Source organism: Stegastes partitus, unplaced genomic scaffold, assembly GCF_000690725.1.
Source record: "Stegastes partitus isolate 25-593 unplaced genomic scaffold, Stegastes_partitus-1.0.2 Scaffold420, whole genome shotgun sequence".
Classification (NCBI taxonomy): Eukaryota; Metazoa; Chordata; class Actinopteri; family Pomacentridae; genus Stegastes; species Stegastes partitus.
In genome coordinates this window covers 448,248-463,997 of record NW_007578151.1, presented here as the reverse complement: position 1 = coordinate 463,997, position 15,750 = coordinate 448,248, and the positions used below count along the sequence as shown (strand labels likewise).

General features: G+C 42.0%; 1 protein-coding gene across 2 annotated transcripts in view; it reads right to left on the bottom strand.

The window, feature by feature from the left end:
* Nucleotides 1–847: 847 nt before the first annotated feature.
* Nucleotides 848–15,750, bottom strand: part of LOC103360195 (receptor-type tyrosine-protein phosphatase U) — a 209,611-nt gene continuing 194,708 nt past the window's right edge. For both annotated transcript variants that reach the window (XM_008285875.1, XM_008285876.1), the window contains 5 exons: nt 14,017–14,331; nt 11,123–11,248; nt 9,122–9,279; nt 4,510–4,645; nt 848–4,391 (listed from right to left, as the gene is read on the bottom strand). In XM_008285875.1, the coding sequence (XP_008284097.1) occupies nt 4,329–4,391; nt 4,510–4,645; nt 9,122–9,279; nt 11,123–11,248; nt 14,017–14,331 (798 nt within the window). In that variant the 3' untranslated portion in view covers nt 848–4,328. The remainder of the gene's footprint in view (nt 4,392–4,509; nt 4,646–9,121; nt 9,280–11,122; nt 11,249–14,016; nt 14,332–15,750) is intronic.

The window sequence follows — 15,750 nt, the reverse complement described above, 5'->3', positions numbered from 1 at the left end:
TTAAATGATAAGATTCCAATTACCTGCTAATTTAAACCATCGGTCAAATATGAGTAGTAAAGGATGGAAAAAAGGGGATTTCAAGTTGTAATAGCTTTCTGCAGGTGAAAAGGGAAATTGAGAAAATCTTGCAGATATTAAATAGGGTTGTGTAAATGACCTGCTTCCATGAAAAAAAAGCACCTTATCTGTGTCACATTAATGCTATAAGGCATTTCTGCTCCATCTCACTGACATGACAAATGAAAAATCTCATTTGAAGAACTCCCGCTATTAACAACAAGCTCCTTTATTGTTGCAGTTTGTTTTTGGAGGCTAATCAAACCCTCGACGGGAACATTCATATGGCCTTACGCCGTCTCCAGCCCAACAATAGGGGTCTTGTCCTCTAATTAATCCGACTTGTCCCTCTGCTAAACAGTGGATCAGTTTGCAGGACTGCTGCATTATTCAGCGTAGCCTTGGGTGAGAGAGGAAGTCTGTGGTCTGGAGTCACCTTACTCTGGGCAAAGCAGCCAAGGCAAAGAGAGGGAGAAGGATGAGAGGCAGAAATGAAAGTAATGAAAGAGGAGTTGAGGGGAGAGGTATGATGAAAAGGGAAAAGGGGGAAGGAATAAGGTGAGAGTGTAAAAAAAAAAAAAAAGAGGGGTAGGATCAAATGGTCAGTGTGGTTCAAGGCGACGGGAACTGCAAAAAAGACCACATCCGCATGGGAAACCGCAGGTGGGTCAGACAGGCAGTCTATGTGCAGCTGTCAGTTCTCCGCTTCTGCTGACAAACCAATCGTACAAAAACCACACAGAACCTTTCAGCTGTGTGTGCACTTTTTGACAGAAAAATCCAATGATAGGTTGACAACAAGAAATATATTTTATTTCCCCTTGTTCTTTTATTGTTAATAGTTGTTATCCTTCAGAAGAAACCCCTTCCTGACCTTGATATACATCTGTTTTCTCCGCCTCTCATTAAATACACACCTCTGTCCCCCACAAATACAATGGTCAAAAACACAGTAGTCATGTACCGTTGGTTCATACAGAAAGAAAAATCAATGGTTCCTGTGTTGGCAGTTGCTGTCACTCAGAAAGCAGTCGTAATCATAAAAAGCTTTGGAATGGTAAAAGTACAATGCTCCCACACAGTCTGCTTGAAAAATACACTGGATGAAATGATGGATCAGGATACTTTGAAATCAATTAGATGGAATGCAAAGCGTACAATGGATTCATACATGCTTTGATGACCTGTTTTACTCGGACTGCTTTGAAGAACACTCGCGTACGGAAGACCATTTCTGACAGCGTGATGTAAATTCTGTAAGTCATCAAAGGGAGAAACTCTTCTGAAATAATCACTTAGTGTCTTGAAATAACTGGAAATATTCTCAAAATAATGTGCTAGTAGCTAAAAAAATCAATTAACAGCTTTAATAATGAGTAGATACCATATTTAAGATTACTTCACATGTAAATTAACAAGCATCAAACATCAAAAATAATCACATTTATGGTGTTCAGTCCTTAAATTGCAAGTACTTGGATGTAAAGTGACAAACTCAGCACCGCTTTCATCTTCGGTATTGTACAGAAAGCTTTGTTGTCGGTCTTCCTAATATCTAACTGCACTTTTTGAGGATATTTTCTAGTTTGAAGTCACAGCATCTATAAAATGTAGATAATCTCGGATACAAGGGACTCTCCCTGTGTGAGTTCTCACCGGGTTCTCCGGCTTCCTCCCACAACATGCTCAGGTTAACTGGTGATTCTAAATTGTCTGTAGTTATGAATGTGAGTGTGATTTGTTGTCTGTCCTTTTGTTTAGCCCTGTGATAGACTGGCGACCTGCCTATCGGTATAGATAATGGATGGATGGGTGGATTATCCGCAGATACTACTTATTATTTTGAGATTCCAAGTCATTATTTTGAGAAAGTTTCTCATTATTTTTAGATGCTAAGTCTGTATTTTGAGAAGTTTTAATGAGTCATAGTATCTGGTTAGTTGTTTTTGTTTGTTTGTTTGTTTTTGTTTTCATCACTTTGGCAGAAATGGGCTTCCATACCAGGAGACTCAGTTCATACTCGGTTGTTAAAAGTTCTTTCAAAAAACTCACATAATGGTCATTTACAGCACATTCAGCTTTGCGGTTATGTAGTGGTTACTTACTGTACGACTTTACTCTGGGCAAACATATAGTATATTATTCACATAGTATTCACATAACATAATATACATCTGTATGTACACATTTCTTCCACCCTTGTGTTTCCAGGCACTTCCTTCAGCTAACCTTTGTCAGATCACTGACGACTCTGTAGCTACCTCATTCTACATCCTCATCAAACACAAGCTGAATCTGCGAGAGCCTGGTAATGTTGGTATACTGTTAGATACCTCGTATTCTGGCACTCCCACCTGAATCAGGCTGTGAGCTGCAAAGCAGCAGCAGAGTTCATCTAGCTGCCATTTCTCAGCTTCTGTGGGCTTCAAGGTGTCTCTCCTTATTTATTAGGGCAGGTCCTGGAGTGATACCTTTAAAACCCTCCTTGAAAAACTGCATTTAAAGGAGTTTCAGGAGATATGGTGGTGCATAACATATTTTTAAGGGTAATGATGGAGTGGAGAAGAGATATTTTTTTGTGGTTCTGGAACAAAATGCTAAAAAAAAAAAAAAAAAAAAATACAAAGAAAATTGCTTCCTCTCTGTGTGATGGGGGTGTTTCAAAGGTGACTCAGATCATTATGTGTATCACACATTCCAGCCTGACATAGTTTCTTCCATTGATTCAGGCATAAAGAGTTCCAGTGATCTCCAGGCATTGGCCAGTAGCTGAAAAACAGGGGATTTTGTTTGTCCGTCAAAGTGTGTTGACTTTAAACAGCAGGCTCTGTGACCGACTGTTTCTTACTATTCCTTCCTTTTAATTTACCATTTTAGTTTAAAAAAAAAAAAAAAAGTGAAATGTGAAAACATCAACATGTCCAGCAGTGAACTATAGCAATTTTCCCCTCTGCACAACCTTAATGCCCCTTTTTCTTTTATATATATTTGTTTATTTTACACCACTAGGAACAACAACTAACTCCATGTCAAAATCGTCAAAATAAGCCCCCCCTAGCAGAAAGGGTTGCAATAAAACTCAAAACCGACTTGATTCAACAGTTTTACAGTACAACCAAAATGCCTCAGACAACGAAGGAGTAAAAGAGCTACAGGCTCAGACCTGGAACGCAGCACTGGTTTAGACACTTCACCACAGCATTAATGGAACATCGTTTTTCACACCAACACTATGGCATCTCAGTACGGTTCTAACAGCTTCTTCCCCCCCTGCCTTCGCTCCTTTTTTCTCTCCCACTGGGTATAAAATACAAACAATCACTTTGGAGCAAAGAACATTAGCTGATGCAGTACATACTTTATGTTTGTAGGCATATATCAAGATGAAGCAGTAGAACAAAGTAAAGGATTCAAGTCAGTCAGTGGGATTGGCACTGTGACAGTAATGAGACAGGAATCACCCGTGGTGGCACCAGGCCCACTGCTGTGATCCCTGGAAACGCCCACCTATAGCACACATGGTAATCCAGCACAAACATTATGGCAAAAATACAACACATTGCACTACTGTACAGTTTCTGCATCGATACTGTTGGATACTGGGCTGGTCTATCCTAATGCTGTAGGTCTCTTAAAAATGTTTGTACACCAGTATGACGACCTTTTGGATTTATTCAGCGGTTTGAATAAAATTTGTCCTATCATCGGAGAATAAGGCAGTTTATGGTATGGTAGATACGTCGTGCCACAACCACAGTGGACTGCTGTTGTATGTAGCTCTTAAGAGGGAAGAAAACGCTTCCACGTTTGGATAACGCTGGAATTTTACATCCAGTCTCCGCACTGTTTGAATGAAACGATGAAGCCAAGGTGACCCTTCCCTCAGAACAGACGGGTCCGTTTCGTAGCTCGCAATATTTCTTTTTTCTTTTTTTTTTGCTGCTACCCTCAGCACAAAAAGAGATTTTAGTCCAAGAGGCAAAGAGGAACAAGAAAAACACAAAAAAATATCAAAAGAGATAAACATCACCAACAAGGAGGAAATCACAGCTGTACATTAAAGGTGAAAAGTTAGAACCTTGACCATGGTTTTTTTCTTTTTTTTTTTTTTTTTTTTCTCCTTCCTTTCCTTTCCTCTCTCCTTCCTTTGCAGTCTTTTCAAAGCCAAGTCCACAGGTCCAAACATCAAAGGAGAGGAGGGTCGCTGGGTGGCCTTAAATCGAATCTCCAGCGCTCGGGATCCTGCTGTTGTGGTAAACTTTTAGTTGCTATCTGCCCTCAAAGCAGTCCAAGTACTCCAGGACAAGGTCATAGCAAAATCGATACTGGTCCTGAAGAAAAATACAATATTCTCGAATTAGAAAGTGAAAACAGGAAAATACATTCTGTCCGTTCAAACACACACACACACACACATTTCTTCATTTATTTATTTACAGATTTTCCTACCAGAGACTCCACCATGTTGGGTTTGCAGTTGCGTAGAGTTTTGACAGCGTAGAAGATGTCCACCATGTTCTGGTACTGGATCATCTCGAGGAGGATGTTGCAGGCACAGAAGGTCCCACTTCGACCACCACCGTTGCTGTTAAGGAAGAATAGGTGGTTTTAAAATCTTCGATAATAAGAGGCGTAAAATATATGGATTTGTTGACATCTTCTGCATCAGTCTGTTTTCTATTGCACACATTTTGCATTCTCTCACATTTACCTTTTAAATTCTATTACATTCCTTCACAATGTTTTTTTTTTTTTGCTTTTCCCCCTGATCAATATGAACACTCGCTGTGCCGGTCCAGTCCAATTATGATACGCTGCCAGTTTAGAGAAACGCTCTGCAGGTACCGCACAAAGAAGAAATGATGCAACACTTGAGCCCGATTCTCAGCCCTCCTTTTTTTTTTTAAAAAAAAAAGGCAGAGCTGCAACAGAACGGCGCCACTGTCTGTGAGCACAGCTTCCCTGCTTGGCTGTGCTGGGCGAGGCTGTGCTTGTGGACTTTGGCTGCATTTTGTAGTTGAATTTATGGTGCCACGGATGAGTTCAGCTGTATATTGAAAGTACCCTTTGCTAATGTTGCACAATAATACCGATACTAGATAAGTATCCCAACACACGACCGTTAAAAACAATCCTATACCTCATTTTATTAGTATCGCTACTTGACAGCGTTTTAAGAGAAGCAATATTTCCTTTGAGGTTCTTGCTGTGCAGCAGTAAGACTGTGTGTGTGTGTGTGTGTGTGTGTGTGTGTGTGTGTGTGTGCAGCTTTCTACTTCCACTCCCTGCAGGCTTAGTGGGTGTGCCAAAGGCTTCTTTTTTTTCTCTCACAAGCTTTCATGGTGACAAAATGAGAGTCCAAGGATTGTTGCGCAAAGCAGAATATGACATTATTTCGCTCACAGACGACATCGAGGGTGAGCCCACGAACCCCGGAGTGTGTGACTGTGAAAGAGGTTTTCCCTGTTCAGACTGAGGAAGCCGACACCTTTGCAGACTTGTTCAAAGGATTCAGAGGGGCGACAGGTTTATTTTTTTTCTTTAGCTACTTTACCAGCACGGCAAACACACAATAAACACATCGGTTCAGTCATCTATTATTCTGTTCGTTCTCCTGATGTTGTAGTTGTATTGTTTCAGTATCGGTGTTGATATATTTCTAGGCTACTCTTTACTGGCCAAGAAAACATCACTGTTTCACGCATCATAATGCACCACAGGACTTCAACACAACGAGCATGTCAATTCACTGGACACACAAGACTGTTGCATGTAATTAGTGTTAGATGCATTACAGACTAATGTGTCACAGTCATAATCGTGACAACCAAAGCACAGTCATGGCTATAGACACAATCACAGTGACAGGCCATGTCATTCCATGGCGACCGTCATGATCACAGCTGCAGTCTGTCTCGATTAGTCTCAGCAGCTGTCGGCGAGAGAAACTGCGAGAACCGGCACCTCGATTTATCTTTCTTTCTGCAATCGCGCAGACTTGTGCAGGAGCCCCTGCTGTGGTCACAATAAATAATAGATAAAACTTACTTATGTAATGAAATAATATTGTGAGGGAATGCAAAACCTAATAGATGGGGAAGGATTTTCTTTTAAAACTGGAGGCTGCATGTACATATATATATACATAGGAGCAGGCTCAGGTGAATGTAAAGTTGGTTTTAAGTGTCTTTGATGAAAAATGAGAAAATTATTGATAACAAAGAACTGTCACGGCTCACGCGAACCTATTAAATAATTTAACAAACTGCATGCAATGAGAAGAGCCCAAGGTTACATTCAATGTGCTTGAAAAGTCTATTGAACATGAGAAAGTAAAAAAAAAAAAGACTCCCTTGTATTGCACTTCAATGCATAAAGTGAGTTTGATTTCACTGACAAGTAGTTTTTGTCCTTTAATGCTTGCCATACTCGTGGCTCGTAGGTTAACGCTGTCTATTTCAGTAAATAAGAGATATGGTGCCATCACAGACTGACTTCTTATCAACAGATGTGATGAGCGACGGGTGGATCTGACTGAGAACTCAAGGACACGACGCACACTCACACAGGAGTGACACAAATCACAAGGCAGCCACCTCCTGAAGCATACCCTTAATTGCTTAATTGTTTATTTTTCTCTAACTATAATTAACAAAGTGAACACCATGCTGTGTTGAAGACGAATTGAAACCAATTATTAAGACCATAAACCAAATGAAAAAATGTTTATTGACACAACAAATCAAGTAAGTAATCGGGACATTTTCTCATAGACTTCCAGGAAATCTGACTTCTTTTGGCAACCAGAGGAGTCGCCTCCTGCTGGCTGTGAGAGTTAGTGCGGGCTTTCGGCAGATCCAAATTATCTTCAATTTTCAGACCCAGATGTCCATCCATCCATCCATTATCTATACACCGCTTAATCCTCATTAGGGTCATGGGGGGCTGGAGTTTATCCCAGCTGACTTAGGGTGAAGGCAGGAGACACCCTGGACAAGTCGCCAGTCTATCACAGGGCTACACTTAGAGACAGACAACCAAGCACACTCACATTCACACCTACAGACAATTTGGAATCACCAATTAACCTCAACATGTTTTTGGACTGTGTGGGAGGAAGCCGGAGAGAACCCGGAGAGAACCCACGCTGCACGGGGAGAACATGGAGACTCCACGCAGAAAGATTCCGGTGCCCGAACCGGCGACCTTCTTGCTGCGAGGCAACGGTGCTACCAACTGCGCCACCCTGCAGCCCTACCCAGATGTCTTTTTTTTTATATACAAAATCTATGGTTTCCATCAAATTTTATACTGAATTTATACAAAGACTCATACAGGCAGTGAAGCCCTCTGCTTTGTGGTAGATTGCCGGCCATTAGGAGCACTTTTCTCCCATAATGAGGTCGACATTTCTGATTTTGATTCAGAATAAAATGTATTTACTTTTTTGAGTCCACATTTACATAGCGTCTTTTAATCTTAGCAAAGGAAGTGCTTCTCTGTCACCAATCCACACAAACACACTCACAGCAGTGATGGCAGAACTGCAAGCCTCTGACCTGCTACTGTGAGCAACTCGGGCTCGAGTGTCTTGCCCGAGACAAATGGAGGATTGAACCGACAACCTTGTCATTACTGGATACCTCACTCTGCTACCTGAGCCACGTCCACCCCGCTGTCAATATTGTTTTTTTTTAATGACCAATTCATTCGGTAAGACTGAACACTAGCAGCAGTTACAGCAGGCACAGCTTTGTGTTTAATCTGTTTTTCAAAGTACATAAATATTAGCAAGCTGCCACATGATCAGCAAATATCACCTACTGAACACGAGCATCTTAGCATCACCTCTAGGCAAAGTTGTGCTCTGTCTCACTGATGCACCAGCACATCTGTAGACGTCTTGATGTTTATTTAATACATTAAAATCATTCCCTACGTTGCCCTCTATTCATTTAAGATTTGCTTCTTGACTGTCATTCAATTCTATCTTTCTGCACCGTATGTACAAGTGTATTTCCCCTTCAGTGGGAATATGCCTCCCAGTATGTTTAACTGACTTCTGGAAGACAATAGCAGAGTGTCGGCACCATATGTGTAATCTGACAACCCTGTTTTTGTGTTGATGCTACCTCACAGAGAATACAGCACGGACACAGTATGAAAGGACATAAAAACGGAGATAAGAGAAACACCGAAAGCATCCAAAAAGATTGAGAAATAACAGCACAGCGTTGGATCCTTGTAAAATACTGTCCTGGTCATCATAAATGAAAGGCGATATCAATAAGCTACTGGAGGACAATCCACTTCCTCTCTCCTGAGACGAACGCAGCGAAGGTGGGGGGGAGGCGTGGAAGACTCTGCAGCGTACACAAGCAATATTAAGGTAATCAATCGTCGTCAGTGCTCTGGCAGTCCTGGATTTAGTGTAGTGAGAACCATCGCATTCTGTATTAAGCCATAATTGATTTGATCTCCATAATCTCTTTCCTGGTTGTCGTGGGTAACACTGTGTGACAGCACTGACTGATGTGCTTTTGGATGGGGGCGGTGGGGATGAACGTGTGACGGGTTGGCAATGAGCTGGACGGCCCATTCATATTCATCAGCGGGGTGTGTGCACTCCGGGGGCTCAGGACAACAGAGGAGCACACACCACCACCACCAGCACCACCACCACAGAGTGCACTACGCCCCGGCACAGCACATTACCCCACCATTTGATTTTTCTACATTTTTAAAATACTGCCATGATAAATTGCTTCTCATTGCACCGACTCACACATAAAAACCACAGAGACGAGGCACGACACTGTCTCCCATCAAAGTGATTTGCTCATGAATTGCCGTGTTTTTACAGACATTTTTGTGATACTCCCCTCTGTGAATAAGCCTTAGGTTTTAAATGCACTTTTAAATGTCACTCTTCAACAGCAGCAAATTGCTGCCTAAGACCTTTTCAGAAAGAGACTGAATGTATTTCCGCCTTGTCTCCTGTTTTTTTTTTTTTTTCCTTTAATTTACAATACACGATGCATGTCGCTGAGAGATTACTCACAGGCAGTGCACAACAGTGCGTCCTTCTCCACACTCCCTTTGCCACTTGTGCACTTGAGCCAGCAGGTTGAGGAAAGCCTTCTTGGAGTCGGGAACGTCGCGATATGCCGACCAGCGCAGGAACTGGAACTGACACACCACCAGCTGGCCCTCTTGGAGCTACGGATGCAACAGAAAACATAAAACACATGTCTGAGTGTGCCGCTCTGTGTTGGTGTACAGTCGTGCGTTGTATTTAATTTTCCGGTTGTTTCAGTGTTTCTGCGCGTGCCAGTTAACGCCCGGTTTTGAGAGCTCCCCCGGCAGCGAGCTGGCACTCTCGGCTGTGCTCACTCAGCAGGCTGACTTTGAGATATATGGGTTTGTAGGTGTAAGTGGGGCCCGAGCTGTGTGTGAAACAGGTCCCTGTGTGTTCATAACCTTGTCCTGTAGAATCTCACCTAATACTTAAGGACCAGTGGAGAACTGTAAGTCATGCAAATTGGGTTGGCAAAGACACCAACGATGCATGGAGGAATTGCCTCAGCGGAGGTGGGATTTACACAATGTACTTTTTTTTTTTGGTACCACTCTCATACCCACACATACATATGCTTACAGTGCACTTCCTTTGACTTTTACTCCCTACCCTTGTATATCATTGTCAAGCACAGGGAATGTACACACTAATGCACTGAGAGAGAGGCCGGGGAGAGGGAGAGGTGTGTGTTATTTCTGTGTGATTTGATTCCTCCCATGCTGTGTTAAGTTGCCCTCTCCTTGACGGTGATGTGCACCGAGTAGAAAAAAAGGTGCCACAGGTAGAGAGGAGGAATGACAAGGGCGGTCGACAGAGGAGGTAAGGGTGCCAATCAAGGAAAAGGAAGTTCTGGGCAGTGAATGTCGCGCTGCCTGTAATGGCGAAGGAGAAACGCCTTGCATGCAGATTTCTTCAATAATTGCTTGACAGTGATGCTGAGCAGAATGCATGCATGCGCTTATGCAAATTGCGGAGCATAAAACATGCATGCGTACCTGCACACACACACACACACTCAACAAAGTGCGTGAAGTCAAAATGATCTATGAAAACATTTTTGGAGATTTTATTTTTTGTGCCCCATCTACTGCTCATGCCTTTATCTGACCTACTTCATGAGCTCTGCCTACTTTTTAAAATGTATGGCGTGGCGGTTTATGAACAAATTAACAGAAAATGAAGCTCGCAGCCTAAAAAGAACACACTGAACTGAAAATATGGCCGGCAATATGATGATGAAAGTTCCCTCTTTGGTATGCCAGCAGGCACCTTAGCAAGGGAAGACACCTATCTAAGTAATGACAAGAAGAAATTGAAAAAGGGAGCGACTGACCTTTATTACATGCATGTCAATAGGCTTCTCTCGCATGTTTTCCATAGAAAGAAATTTCTCCACATAATAATCACGCTTATGAGAATGTCTGATGGAAAAGCTGGTGTTCTGGTTCAATTTTCTGGACTGCTGAATATCAAAACAATGTCCTTTGTAGTATTTATAATATAGTTGATGAATACGTTTTTTTGTTTTTTTCTTAAAAAACTCATCTGCCATTGCGCTCAGTACGCATTTCCAGGCAATATTTTAGAGCGTATTTATTTGACGAACTCCTCCATCCCTTGAGGCGGGGACTGGAGAAGGGCTGCTGTGTGTGCATAACAAAGCAGTGACAAAGCAGAAGAACACACTGTGCAGAAATCCAGCATCAAGTGAAGCAATCGGCTTCAGTTTGCGCAGGATGTTGAACAGAAACTCAGATGTTAAGGCTGCAGGTACGTGGCCTGTAGTGCTTTGACTTGCGTCATGTTTTTAGATGCACATTACAGGTGACAGCTCTAAATGTACTGTAGGTAAAATGTCACATCTGAGCAACCGGTGAGGATCACAGCTAATGCATTTCTAATTAGGTTTCCTGTTATTTGTGAAATACCACTGAGTGGAACAACGCGTCCTGTGCAGGCTCTTTTGGCGTCAGAATGACTCACCCTTGTGACATTCTTGACCCGAAACAGGCGAGTAATGACATCCTCATCTGCTGACATGGACAAAAACTCCACTTCCATGGGTCCGTACTGCTGTAAACCAGGCTCCGGCCAGTATTGAACACATGGCTGCGTAGAAAACAGGGAAAAATGAGAGCGAACGCTTTATTAGCACCTGCAAAAATACATTTTTCAATCATTCTTTGCCGAAAACTTGCTTAAAACTTTGAATCGCCAAAGACGAGACAGCTGTGTGTGTTTAAGGGTGTTTCTATGCATGCAGGTGGGTCTGCAGTAATGACAGAAGTGGTGTCAGCGTGGGCCTGCATAGAGCAGGAGGTATTACGGCGCCACACTGGTGTTAATAAGTGAAGAGAAGCAGCATGGGAAGTGTGAGATGTAATGTGCTTTGAGAGATTGCAACAAGAGGGAGACAGAGTGCTCCAGTGCCACGAATGAACTCTATAACCGAGTTCATAACAAGATCTTGCAACGGACAACTTAAAGTGGCTATAACTCAATTTTCAGGCAAGACCCAAAAGGTCCGCGTTGCAGTGGAAGAAACGAGATGAAAACATTTAAAGGGGAGTGGATGAAAAGTGGGATTGAACCAGAGTAGCCACAATTTCTTTTTTTTCTTTTTTTACTGCCGGGCTACACGGGGTTTTAAAAAACAACACACAGAGCAGCCAATACAGAAGAGGTAAGCAGGTACCTTGCTTTTCTTGCACAGGATCCCCAAAGATTAAAGATTATTTATGAATATTTGAAAAATGTCTGTCAAAGCCCACATGTTGCACAAGACAAGAATAAAAGCAGTATTTAGAATAAAATAAGAACAGATAGAACAGGTGACTATAAGCTGTACATCACAAGGTTGAAGTGTTTCTTTCAACTTTTGCAGGCGAGCCACAAGAGTAATCACTGCAACAGCAGCATAAATCAGTATATGTGTAATTAGTTGTGTGATTTAATTAAATTCACGGCATCTTACAGAAATTCTCGACAGAAAACAAAATCCTCACAGAAGACGTGTCATATACGAAATTATGTCTTCACCAGAGAAGCGTCCTTGAAAACATTGAAAACCCTTAAGGAGTAATTTTACAATATTCCAAGGTAGAGCTTGGACTTTATTAATTAACTAAGACTAAGCACCTGCTCTCCAAGGCTGTGAAACAAATGTAATACATATTTCACACGATGAATCTTTAAATTTTGCCTAAAAAGCTTATAATCTTGCATTTATGCTTTTTTTAAAAAAAAAAAACAGAATCTGGACTTTATGTAAGCTATTATCTTCAATGCCTTTGGCTTTCTTCCAAGCAATCTTTGCAATTTGCTACTTATTCATAAACATATTAATTATACAGGTGTAAATACAAGGTAATATGAGATTATACTGAAGTATTTCCAACTGCCCTTGTAAAGGAATTGATAATAAGTTAATGAAAGCTGGTGTTACTTAATGCTGCTTGCTGGAAATGCCTACAATCAGTGCAGCGTTTGACATAATAGATTCAAATATTCTGACGCTGTCACCTGGGTTATCCTTGATTGGATTTTTTTGGGGATATTGTCTTGTGTCTGTCAGTGGTATTGGAGCCTTTCAGGTTGTGGTATCCCCTCAAAAACCATTTTAGAACCAATCTTATGCTCTCTTAATACCTTTTTCCTTCAGGCTACATTTATTGAACAGAACATCATTTCTTATTTCGCTCCACCGCCACACCGATGACGCCCAGTCGTACCTGTCCCACAAACTGAATTATTCAGCGCCATTGTTCTCTTTGCACAACTGTTTATCTGCCATTAAAGGCTGGATGTTGGCCAATCTCCTTCAGCTTAACTCCAGCGAAATGAAGATGTCTGAGCACGTCTGTAGTCGAGTGGTGCCAGCTTCTGGCTCTTCAACAGAGCATGTTGTCCCTTTTTTGCTCAAAATTTGGAAGTCACATTTGATCACAGCCTCGGTGTGGTCCGCTGTGAGCTCCTGTTTCTGCCACCTGAGAAATATCTTGGTGAATAAAATCATTTCTTTGCTTTAATGACACCCGAGTCTATTTTACATGGTTTCACTTCATTTATGCTTGATTACTACAATGATCCTTTCTTCTGTCTTAATGAGAAAATGGTGGAACAGTGACAAAAAGAAAAAAAAAATCCACCTAATGACGATACTTTGCGGCTCAGAATATACTCAAGGATCTATTGCTGACTTCTAAAGGCTTCTTCAATATGGCTGATGATTACCTGGTGGCACTTTTAAGTCCTTATTTATCAGCTTCAGTCACACTGAATAGCTTCCAATAGGGGCTCTTTACAATCTAATCTTAGAAATGAATTTGCTGCATTGTTCTCCTTATTCACTTTTAGCGTGTTATTGTGTTTCTGAGTAAAACCTGACCTTCAATCTTGTGTTATGTTTCCACTAATTATTATTGCTATTGTTGCCAAAAAAAAAAGAAGAATAGGGAATATTGCAGTACAGAGAAGAGGAATATGCTCGTGAGGAAAAGTGGGCCGGCAACAAAAAGAAAGCCTGCGATGTGGCTGGAGGGTAATGCAAGTCTATTCTTCAGAGATGTATCTTTGAGGAGGGAAAGGAAAAAACTGGGGCGGGTGTTATCTAGTCATGCCTTGAGATCAATGTGGTCAGGGATCAAAGCCCGACAAAATGGCATGAAGGAACTAATCCCAAGCACAGTAAGATACAGAAACATTGAAGGCAGGGTATGTCAGGAAAAGTCTCGAGTAAAGTTCATACAACCTCCAGACTGAAAATAAAAAACTTGCACAGCAAACAGTGTCTCCTGTGTGTGTGTCTATGGGTGTAAACTCACTGTAGTGTCAACAAATCAATGGCAATAAAACAGTATACAACACTTTGACCTCACCCAGGCAGAGTTTGACTGGTTGAGCTGGTTGAGCATGACCACTGCCGTGCAGCCGTAGTCGAAGACCAGCCTCCAAAAGTCCGCCGTGGTGCCCGGCAGAGGGTGAGGGGTCACAATGAACGCAGCCTGCCGGTGGAAGCTGTCAGCGAGAGCGGCGTTGATGTAATTGTTGCTCTCCCCTTCGGTTGTAACCAGGAAGGCCAGGGCGCGGTCGGGCGGCAGAACGTCCATGCTGCGGTTCTTCTCCCGGTTCCTGGGCAACAGAGCAATGCTGCACTCTTCCACGTCCAGATGGGGAGTCACGGAGTTGAGCGTCTGCAAATGGGAATGTTAAAGAGGTGAGGTTAGAGCGAGGTGAGGACAGAGTGGAAATTCAAGAGAGCGTTTAAAAGATGGAACGTGTGAGGGGTGGTGAGATGCTAGGGAGGAGGAGGAGGAGGAGGAGGAGGAGGAAGGGAATCAGACAGGAGAAGGAGGAAGTGCTGGGATGTCAAAAATCCAATAATCTTAATCCAAAGGATTTTTAATACTACGAAATATTCCGCTGACAAACTGACTTAAAAGAATGAAAAGACAAATTGGGTCACGGCATAATAAGGCTGAATGTAATGAACTTAGATTTCTTTTTAAATAAAAGCTCAAAAGGAAATATTGCATACCAATTTTCCATGATGAACGCTCTGTTCATTTAGCCGTAATTACATTAGACATTGTGAAAAAATATTCAGATCATTAATACACAGCATCAATAATAGATCTGTGCCTTGCTGATCTCGGTACTACCGGTTTGGCTGTTTGCCGTCTGCAGGATGACAGAGTAAAAAAAAGCAAACACAGAGCTCATTGGGTGGCGCGCAGGCTTTCAACATCAATGTCAGACAGATAAGTTTACACAGATCAAAGCCACGCATTTTCCTTTATGACCAAGTTTGTAATCAGAGTGTTGTACCACCTACTGTACCGCTCCCCCGATCCCAAACAATACATCAGTCACCGTTCCCGCAAAGTGTATATTATATAAGGATAAAACGGTATAAAATTAAAGGAGTATGCGTGAGCCTTTTCCTGTATCACTTTGAAATGCTAAACCTGGGAGTCGGCGTGGCTGCTGGCTGAGCACTGCAGCAGAGGGAGATGGATGAGGCAGGTAAAGCGTGTGGGAACACAGCTGGCTCGGCTCTCTCCTAATCAACATCTAATAAAATGTTCTGAGAGCGCATTCCTATAAAGCGGGAGGGGGATTTCAATGACAGTCGCACGGAATTAAAATTGAAACTAACATCATGCTGCACAAATGCACACACATTTATACGGTGCATGCATGCATCACACACACACTCACACACACACGCTCAGATCTATTAGCCTGTTTGTTTCTGCACTGTGTTGATTTCAAAATGTCTGCGCTATAAAATACGCCGACATTTCCAGGAAAAGAGGAGATGCAGTTATTGTCTAGTGCAGGGGTTTCTCAAAGTTATTACTCAAAAGTCCTTTTTATTGAAGGTCAGAGGTCTGGAACTATTGGCAAAAACAAAATGCAATTTAACCCCAAGAATGCCAAAAACCTGCCAGCCGGCTTGAAAGGAGTGAAAATCACCAAAATTACACTCTTTGTGAGAGCTGTGGGAGTTGCAACCTTCTCGTGGTGGTAAAAATAATTAATTAAAAATCACTTCATACATTTAAAATCACCCGAAAAGAAACCTTTAACACCAGATTCTGTAAAAAAAA